Source organism: Neofelis nebulosa, chromosome 10 (assembly GCF_028018385.1).
Source record: "Neofelis nebulosa isolate mNeoNeb1 chromosome 10, mNeoNeb1.pri, whole genome shotgun sequence".
Taxonomy (NCBI): Eukaryota; Metazoa; Chordata; class Mammalia; order Carnivora; family Felidae; genus Neofelis; species Neofelis nebulosa.
This window is the reverse complement of record NC_080791.1, coordinates 100,996,835-101,008,105: the sequence shown is the minus strand read 5'-3', so window position 1 is coordinate 101,008,105 and position 11,271 is coordinate 100,996,835. Positions and strand designations below refer to the sequence as shown.

Genomic DNA, 11,271 nt, shown 5'->3' with positions numbered 1-11,271 from the left:
TGTCGGGATGAGCACTGGGTGTTATATATAAGTGATGAATCACTACATTCTTCTCCTGAAGTCAATTCTACACTGTATGTTAACCAGCTTGAATTTAAATTAAAAACTTAGAAAAAGGAAAAAGAAAACAATGAAACTGACTCAAGAAGCAATTGAGATTATAATTTCCTTACCGTTATTTTAAAAAATGCATTAGTAATTAAAACTTTACTATGCAGTTAAAAATTCTCTTCTTTTTCAGTGAATTCTATTAAGAAACATTTTTCACTGAATTGAATAAGGAGAAATTCTTACCATTTCATCTAGAGAGGCCAATACAACTTTGATGTACAAAACTGACAAGGACAATGCAATAAAAGAAAATTGCAGAGCAATTATGAACACAGGATTTTAAATTACAGATAAAATATTGACACAAACTGATCCGCTAATAGAAAAAAATATTCTATTCTATAACTTTTAAATTCATGTTCTCAGGAAAAGATCACTTGAATTGATATTAGAAAATTCAAAACATGTAAGTTACCATATGAAAATATTAAAGAAACTCAGATGAAGAAAAAATAGCTTAATGAAATTCCACATCCACTCACAAAAACCCAAAATACACACAAAAACACAGACAAATGAAGCAGATAACTTTGTTAATCTGGAAGCAGGAGGAATATACAAAAAACCTATAGAAAGCGAGATTTTAGGGAAGCCTGGGTGTCTCAGTTGCTTGAGTGTTTGCCTCTTGATTTCAGCTCAGGTCATGATCCCAGGATCTAGTTCTGCATTGGGCTCTGTGGTGAGTGTAGAGCCTGCTTAAGATTCTCTCCTTCTCTCCCTCTCCCTCTCTCCCCTGAGACTCTCTCTTAAATAAATAATAAATAAATAAATAAATAAATCTCATTTAACCTGTAAGAAAAAAAACTAAATTTTCAGGAATGGCTTTACTGGATACCATATCTTATTAGTTATGGATGGTTGTAACTATAAAACAGAGAAGCATGTAGAAAATTTATATACTGTACATATAGGGACATTTACGTTATGAAAAACCTGGCACTATAGATCAGTGCTAATGGAGTGGTTTTCAATAAATATTGCTGGGAAAATATGCATCCACAAATAAAAATACAAAATCAGCTGATTCTCATATCACACCAAAATTTAATTCCAGTTTTATCTTAGAAATACATTGAAAAGTCAGTGTAAAAGGAAAATTAAAGTCTACAATCCAAGAGTAAATAGAATATAATATAAAAGACATAATAATTTACTAAATTTAGGACAACTTAACCCATAAAATACGGGAATATCTTCATTATTTTAGAGGAAATAAATATATCTTGAATAGGACCTTGGAAGCACAGTTTGATAAACCCTGTTTGATTAAACATAAGGAAATCTGTGTCCCTCAATACATCGTCAAGAGAGTGGATAGAGAGCACAGTTTAGGAGAAAATAGTCATGGCAATTTTACCAAAAAAAAAGGACTTTTATTTAAAATGCATAATGAACTACATATTTATAATAAAATACAACCCAATAGGAAAATGGACAAAAAAACGAAATAGGCATCTCACAAAGAAAAAAGAACCAAAGGGCTACTAATAACCCTATTAAAAGAAATTCAACCACATTGAAACTATGAGGAATTTAAATTATAACCAAAATGACATACCAATACTCACCTATGAACTTTGAAGATATTAACATGTCTAGTGTGACCATATTAAATGTTGGCAAGAATGGGCAATAATTAGAATCACACGCGATATAGGAGGAATGTAAATTAGTACACTGACTTTGGAAAATTGTTTGATTGGATCTAGTAAAAGAGAAGAAACCAGCTCTCTGTGATCCAGAACTTTCACACATAGGCACATCCCACAGAGTAAGTGCTTGCTTATGTGCAAATGCCTGTGCAAGAACATTCATGGCAGCGTTTCCATAAAAGCCAAGAAGAGGAAATAACTAAAGGCCATTAATAGTATAGATACACCAATGATGGCATATTTATTTTATGGGACATTCTTCAACAAGAAAAAATGAACTACGGTTACAGCTAATAAATTGAAACATTCACTTAAAACAAATGTTGAGCCAAAGCAGCCAGACATAATGGAATATATACTCTAAGATTTCATTTATGTGAATTTCAAAAGGAGGGAAAGCTAGCACTTATACTCTCAGACTTAGGAGTTGTAGCTAAACTAAAAAGAAGAAGTTTTGAAGACCACAAATTCCACAAAGGAGTTTGCTCCTAGAGGTGCTGGAGAGGCAGTGATGAGAAAGTGCTTATGGAAATTTTGAAAAATGCTGATAATGCTCTGCCTTTACTTTCTTACAGAAAGTAACACATGGGATAATTATTCAGAATTACTTCTCTATGTGTTTGTCATATTTCATGATTCAAGAGGAAGGATGAGAAGGGAAGAATAAGGTGAGAAGGAACAAAGGGAGCAGGGAAGGGCAACATCTTTGCAGGTTCTGAGAGTTAGGATGAAAACCTCTTTGGAGGACCATTATTTGGCACACTACCCTCTGGGGTTGGAACTTGAGAAGAATTTTCATTCTTTCTTTTCTTTTAACCTGTAAGCAATTTTTTAAAGCACAGTGAGATTTAATGTCACAGATGTATATGAATGAACTAATTATCTGAATACATTTTCTCCAGTTATTTGAAGAAAAATTAATAACCCTTAGTGCAACATATAAAAAGTATTTAAAAGTAATTGTGTATGTGTATGTGTATAAAAATCAAAATTAAGGGCGCTTGGGTGGCTCACTTGGTTGAGTGTCCAACTCTTGGTTTTGGCTTAGGTTGATCCCAGGGTTGTGGGATCGAGTCCCACTTCAGACTCCATGCTAAGCATGGAACTTACTTAAGATTCTCTCTCTGTCTCCCTCTGCCCCTTTCCACAACTCTCTTCATCTCTAAAATAAAAAAGAAAAAAAAAAAGAATCCAAATTACATTGAGTGAGAAAGCAGTTTGGTATGAATTAACTTTCTGGCTGTGTCTTTCACATCTTTGTTCCTAAGACTGTAAATAAGAGGGTTCAACATGGGGATCATGACAGTAAAAAACACAGTGGCCACTTTGACCAGGAGCCATGAGCTTTTGGAGTTGGGCACACAGTAGAGAAGAAGGATGATCCCATGGAAGATGGTGATGGTGGTCAGGTGGGAGACACAGGTGGAGAAAGCTTTCTGGAGTCCTCCAGTAGACGGCATCTTGACTATGGTGACAACTATAAAAATATAGGAGGCGAGGATAATCAGGAGGCTACACACCTCATTGAATGTGGAAATGACTAAACACATCCTCTGACTAAAGGAGGGGTCAGAGCAGGATAAAGAAAGGATGGCAGAATACTCACAGCCAAAGTGATGTATAATGTTGGGACCACAGAAGGATAGTTCCAAAAGAGAGTATGTGAGTGTCAGGGAACATATTCCACCCCATGCATAGGTTCCAGCCACCAAGAGGGCACAGAGTTTCCGAGACATAGCCACTGTGTAGAGCAGGGGGTTGCAAACAGCCACAAACCGGTCATAGGCCATAACCGCTAACATGAACATTTCTGTAATCACAAACGCACAAACAAAAAAAAATTGCATCATGCATGCTTTGAAGGAGATACTTCTGTCTTCCGTGACCAAGATCTCTAGCAGTTTGGGTGTAAATACACTGGAATAACAAATATCCAAAAAGGATAGATGACTGAGGAAAAAGTACATGGGTGTGTGGAGTTTGGGGTTGATCCTTACAACCGCAATGATGCCCAGGTTTCCCACCAGAGTGACTGTGTAGATGGTCAAGAACATGAGGAAGAGGGGTGCCTGGAGGTGTGGGTACTCCGAGAAACCCAGGAGGATAAATATAGTCACAGAGCTCTGATTTCCCTCATCCAGTGCCATGGTTCTTGATTTTAAAAAATAAATAAAGGAGAAGAAAAGAGAATTGAGCAGTGGAACTTGAGAAGGAAGAGTAAAAGGAAGTCAGGACAGGTCAATGCAAGCCAGTGAAGACAATGGGGTCAGTGCGTACACATGAGTGCTCTGTTTCACTTTGGAGTCTTACTTGACTTTTTAATTATGTGCAATTAGCTGTATCCTTCAGTACTTTAATTTCCTCATCTGGAAAATAAGAAAAAAAATGGGACTAATCAGTAGTATTAAGTTATATAAATAACCTGTAGATGTATATGATCCTTACAACGTTGAATATCCCAGGATAAAATATAATTATATGAGCACAAAGGAGACATACAGCAAAATTAAAAAAAACAAACAAAAAAACCTCTGAGCACATCATAGTACTCATATATCATGTCAGAAGCCATGTTGGGAAAATTAAACACTTTTAATACATAAAGAAAAACATAACTTTATGTAAATATCTTTGGGGGAAAATGTATCATCAGACCTTCACAATTTTTGTATTGCTATATTGAGTGTTTCCCTATTCTAGATATAGCCCATTATCAAGGACTTAAGAGTTTCTTTAAGTGGTCTGGTCAAAAATTCCATGGATGACTATTTTCTGTCAATTACATACCCACCATGTGGTTATTTTGAAGGCCCAAACTACTCAATGATTTATAACTGTTTTCTAAGGGAGTATTTTGCATATAGTCTTGAAAATTTCACATCAACCCTCTTCTGTTGGCTATACAGTTTGTAGTGCTTATTGTATTAAAATGAAAAAAAATATGCTTATTTATTAGTGATTATAACACACACACACACACACACACACACACACACACAAAATACGGTACTGAGAAAGAAGTATCACTTACAACAACAACCAAAAACTTTGTTCTAATGTGGCAAGTCTATCTGTAGTGGTCAATGAAGAATTAAAAAAATGTGTTAGATTAAGAAATATAAACATTTGGTTTCTGTAAAACAGCAGGAGTTTAAATATTACCAATTCCACAAGGTCAAATCCTAAAGAACAGATTCTAGAAGTGGATGTGGAGAGATAATGAACATGATCCTGCCATCTTGGACACATCTGTGAACCTGCACAACTTTAGCTTTGTCTATAACAACAGCATATCACTAAATCTACCACTAATCCAGGAACAGAGCATTAGCTATGCAGTCACATTCTCCATCACATAGAAGATTGGGTCTACCTGTTGTGAACTTCATATATTTAGTTACATGTATTGATTTAAACAAAAATCCTCTCTAAATTCAGGAACTTAGATTGCTTTATTGGGTCACATTCATGCAAGTGAAGAATTCTGAGATACAGTCTGCTATTATTGCCAGAAGGCTAGATAAACCCAATACATCATGGTTTAGTTGTAGAGCTTGGTCTAGTTCAAGTGAAAGACTCCCTAAATTGTTAGTCATATTCTACCTACTAAAGAATAAGTGATCTTTGTGAGGACTCTAAACCAAGATAAGACAAGACTTAGTACAGTTGAAAGGCAAAGAATTTCTGAGTATTTTCATATGTCTTGTGTTCAGACTTCTTTAGTAACACTTCCACTGCCCTTTCCTTACATTAAAGCTCCTGTCCTCACACCTAATGATCTCTCTTCAAACTCATCAGCGAAACTATCAAAGCAGTAACCATCATACTCAATTCTATGTTTATCCTGAGTAGTATTCTCCTATCGTATTTTCTAGTGCTTTCAAAGTCCAAATGGATCTTTCTCTCTCTCTGGAGTTCACAGGATTTGAAGCTAATCCTCTCTATAAAGAGACTTTCAAATGTTTGAAGACATTAAGGTAGATCTCTTGCTCTTTTCTTCTCTAGGTAAACAATGTTAGTGTTGGTTTATTGTTTGTGCTTTGTTTTTCCATTTTCTTCCTCACATGGGTTTCTAAATATTTCAGACAACCTAGTCAATATTCTAGGTATAGCATGGACCCCTTTGAGCTGATATTGACACTAAGAACTAAACTAATCTTTTCAGAGATATCAATGGAGTGCCAAAAGGCAATGGACTCTGCAATCTGCACTTGCTATATATGTATACATATGTGTATGTGTATATATATGTATGTATATGTATGAGTTCCAAGTTTTTAAATATATAGATATAGATATAGATATAGATAGATATAGATATATAGATAGATAGGTATAGATATAGATAGATATAGATATAGATAGATAGATGATATATAGATAGAAAGATAGATAGATAGATAGATAGATAGAGCCTGGGTATTTGTACTCAAATATTTGAACTGTGTTAGGTCAATTTACTGCCCTGCCAAGCTTTGTCCAGGATTTACCAGTAAGCAACAAATCTCAGACGTGTACTTGAAACATTTGTACAAATTTGAGGATTGTGCATTTATTACTAAATTTCATGCACTGTTGACTCCTTACTTCTCTCTTCACCCCTGGCGTGGCCTTTTAGTCTAACTGAATTGCTGCTAATCTCACTACTTCTTGCCTTTACTCGAGCCACTCTGTCCACCCAGAAGGTCTTCAGGTTCCATTCATATCACCAATCACCAGTGCCCACTCCATTCTCATTACTACTTGGGCTATTTGTTAAATTGTTGGTAAATATGCTTTCTCCGCCACTTCTCAAGAGTGCACATGTTGTGTTCAATACGTGTCCCACATAAACTTTAAGTGAGAGAATTCCAGGATGCCTTAACGACCTAGAGGAGTTCAAGGTCAGGAAAAAATGCCAGGAAGTCTTAAGGAGTTCAAGAGTTAAGAGTTCCAGGTTACTCATAATGAATGTGAGACTTCCTCGCCCATTCCACACCCCTTGTGAGGAACATGCTCCCATTGTAGATTTATTAGTTCACCAATTCTACAGGTACAAAAAAAATGCATAAAGGCAATAATTGTTAAGGTAATGTTGTGGTGATAAGCTTGTCAAACTAAGTAGGGTATTGTTTTTAACTAACTTAGCTTGGTACTGGGAGTATGATTGGGATTGAATAAAGAAGCTATATCTTTGTTCACAGTGCAGAAAAAGGAAAATAAAATATCTCACTTACCTTTTCATATCAGAAACTTTTCTTATAAAATTCTACTATCAACTTTTTTGAAAATTAGCCCCATTCAGAGAAGGGGCTAATTTGAGTGGGTGGAGAAAAGACAGCCTTACATCATGTTATTTTATAGAGAATGTGAATTTAGGAAACAGATGTTAGTTCAGTTTCAGCCTATGTTGTATATTACATAAGCAACTTTAACAAATTCTTTAATCATATGAGCCTCAATACTCTCATCTACAAAATGTGGATGGTAACACCACGCTAGCTCATTTAATGTTGAGCGCGAACATATTAAATGACGTATGACCTTAAAATATCCAACAAATCCTACACTTGGTTAAGATCTCCACAGATATCGGCTTCCTTCCATGTTAATTTTCTACTGCCATTAATCTCTATGAAAATAGTACGAGTTCCAAGTTTTTAAACGTTCTTGTGGTGCATATTCGGAAAGCTATTTTAAAAAGAATTGTATCTCCTGGACTCTTTTTAATTTGAGATGTTTCACTGAGTCTTGGATTCACAGTCATATCCATTTCTAATCCAGCAACGCAGAATCTTCATTTTCCTTTGCTTTCCTAACCCTGCCTGGTTCTTTTTGTCTCTTCTGCCGTGTCGTATGTGTGACTGTGGGAAAGGCAATCAGGGAAAGGTGAAAAGAGAGAAATAGTCTAAGTGCACCCTCCCTCTTCATTTTTACTATCACCAACTATCCTCTCTCCTGTATATAAGATTTCCAACTGGAGTCCAGTCTGTGAGATTAACTTTTGTTGACTCACACTTAGCCTGGAATGCAATGGTGTAAGCATTTTTGAGAGCATTTTATACTAAGTGAATCAAATCGAAACTTCTGCCCAGATGTCTTTAATATCTCCAGGCACTATATAACCACATCGTCTGCCATGACCATAGTGCTTCATTCACAGTGGGGCCTTAAATCCTTATTGTACAAAAACAAGCATTTGTAACTCTTAATCTTCCACCATTCATCCCTCTGAAATGGCACCTCTACCCTTGTTGTTGTACGTTGTGCCACCATTTCCTGAAGTACCACATAGCCCCTCCAAAAAACTGATGGTTAATAGAAATGTCTTTTCTCTTCTTCTATGTTCTTTCCACGTCTATTACCACAATGTATGTGTAGTGCCTGGCACGTTTGCTACATTTATGGGCATGTGTGTGTGTGTGCATGTTTGCATGTGCGCCTTAGCTTTTTCCGTGAAGAGTATCACTTCTTTAGGAGAAGACTTGCATTTTAACATTTCTTGTCAAACCACACAATGTGTTTAGCTTAGCAATTGGAGACGAACTTTCCAGCTCAGAACAACGGTTCTGGGAATAACGCAAGTAGAATGCAGCCAGTTGAATATACACATAAACCAAGTGGAAATTGCTGTTACTCAGCTCACGTAGGTGGCTCCGGCCAACAACATGCTGGGTTCCAATGTCCCTCACATCAGAATGAAAAGATAATCTTAGGTTGAATCAACTCACCAAAAGCCAGATTTTCCCGATGCATTTTTATTGACTTCCTTGCTACTATTAATAAGCTGCCTATACTTTCTGTCTCAAAACTGAAAGTTTTGTTTAAATGTTTCAGTTCTTTGATCAGAGTTGATGTTTCTTGCAAAATTTTATTCAATAAAGATCCCAAGAAATGCCACTTTTGCAATTGTCAAGAAATTTTGGAGGGAACATAGAGATGTCCTTCAGGAGTAGATAGACCTGGAAACTATACTCCATGATGGTGTTTGTTTTATTCTAAGTGCCTAACCTTGGGGGCACAGACCTCAGGGAATCCTGACAGTGTGTGCTATAATGAGCTACAAACAAAATAATTAGAGGGAACTTCCTCTTCCTCAGCTTAGACTATAATTTCTTTTAAATTATTGACATGCTGATCTTTACATCTTAAAAAATAATGTGCCTCTGTATAGAGGTTATACTTATTAAAATCATGAAAAATTATAGTCCTATCTATCCCATTGACTCCAGCATACTTATAGCTGCTATGATATGCTTTTTTAGTCTCTTAATTTTGCTTATCTGTTCCTACATGAATTTATATAGAAACACACTTAATATTATACTATGTATATATGTATATACATATACATATATATAATATATATAACACTTAATATTATACTATATATGTATATATACTATGTATATATGTATATACTATGTATATATGTATATACATATGTATATGCATGTATATATATACATGTATATATATGTATATGTGTATATATATATATATATACACACACACACACACACACACACACGTATATATATTTTACATTCAACTATTAAGGCTTATTGTTTCTTATATGCTGAACATGCTTGCCTTCAGCTGGGGGCTAGGATATGTTAGTTAATCATCATCTTGGCTATAAAGCCAGCTGTATTCTTTAGTTCAGCCAGAAAGGTCATAGTGCTAATATTTTAAGTCCACCTATGTTATTCCTGTACCTCTAGGAATATTTTCTAGGCCACATATTAGGAAAGAAAGAAAATTGTGTTCAATATGGACCTGTTACATCACAGGCCTTGGACAGAAAGAAAGTCACATTTATGCCTACTACATCTAAAATTTTAAAGGAAGAGTAGCATATAAATCCATGGGTAGGAAAAAAAATAGCCCATAGCCATCACGTAACACAACCACTAGTGAATTAATATATTATCTAACGTGTTTAGCTTCACTGTTAGAACGTCTACTTTCAGGTTGAACGTACAACGTGAGGCTTTTTGAAAATCACTTTACATTACATTTGTGTAAATAAGCTGCATATGTAAGCGCATTTACCAACATAAAAGAATATCATGTTCTAAAAGGATTTTTCAGCTCTTCACTTTTTCTTGTTTTTATTTTGTTTTCCACTGAGAAACACAAAACTAATTAAATTACCAAACCCCAAGTTACATAACTTCAAAATCAATATTTAAAAATTATATATTCTAGTTTTTAACCTTAGAAACCTTACTGAATATACCATATATTCCATGATAACACGCTCAAGCTTCCTAACTTATTTTTGTGTTCCTAAAAGATCACACACACGCAGAGGCATGCACACAGTGAAAGAACCTGATGGAACATTTACTTAGGGCCCTTGGTTGACAAACAATTAAAAATTAAAGTAAATCCTTTGTTATTGCTATGATAAACAATGAGTGATTATAATTTTGTTATATATCCCTAATTGACACAAGATACCTGATTCCACGTAAAGCATTATGGTAAAGAGCATTTAATTTCCATATGAAAATAAGACTCTAAATAATGGAGAGAAACAAGTAATGCTTAAGTGGTTGAATTAGAGCAACCACACATGAATGTCTCTCTAGTCTTTGCTTATAAACTTTAATCATGATTAAGACAACAAAGAAAACGTGAGTTATTATATTTAATCCCAGGCATTTGCTTAAAGCAATACAATAACCAGTCAATTATTAGAAAACTTGGCTGAAACCTACCACAGTCGTGGGTTATCTGTTATCTGCCATAAAGTTATCTGGCATTATCAAAGAATATGTTCAATGAGGCAAATGCTTTGGTCAATCTTCAGTAGATTTTGAGCCAGATTCTTTACTTCTCCCTATATGTACCCTGTTGACTTATAACTTAACAGTTCCACAAGATGTAGATAACCGTTCTCACCCCTTGGCCTTGGGCTTAGCCATGTGATTTGCTTTAACTCCTAACATGTTAACAGGTGAGACCCAAACAGGCACTTATAATATACCTTTGCTTTATGCATACTTTATTGTGACTCAGCTTACAACGTAGACCATTAACCGAATAGTCCAATAAAGATGACCTACCTACAGGCCTGTAGATTGAGGTTAGCTGATCTGGTTAGCTCAGTATTGATGCTCAAGTGACCCAGCTGCTATCAGCCGAGGTACCTTCGTCAATTCACTGGTTCTAAAGGATTGCTATTGTTGCATCCTTCTGGAATTTATGATTGTTTTTCATCAATAAATAATTGATGCCTGAGTAAGATCTGTACATTGTGTCATTATTAATATCCTGATTGTTGTATTATATGATCATAGGGGAAAATCGGTAAAAACTACTTGGGATCTCTCTAAATTATTTCTTACAACCTAAAATGTACCTAGTACTATTACAATAAAATTTTGAATAAATGAAAAAAGTACAACTACATTGACACAAAGAGAAAAACTACAGTGATGGGCATGTATCTCCAAAATGTATATTGGTTTCTTGTGCTACGACATACATAGAAAATATTTTATATTTGCTCATACTGCCA

At 35.2% G+C, this 11,271-nt stretch overlaps 1 protein-coding gene across 1 annotated transcript; it reads right to left on the bottom strand.

Moving 5' to 3' along the window:
- Positions 1-2,959: 2,959 nt before the first annotated feature.
- On the bottom strand, positions 2,960-3,910 carry LOC131488809 (olfactory receptor 1165-like). Its single transcript, XM_058690650.1, has one exon. The coding sequence runs from the start codon at positions 3,908-3,910 to the stop codon at positions 2,960-2,962; it is 951 nt and encodes a 316-aa protein (XP_058546633.1).
- Between the last annotated feature and the right edge of the window lie 7,361 nt (positions 3,911-11,271).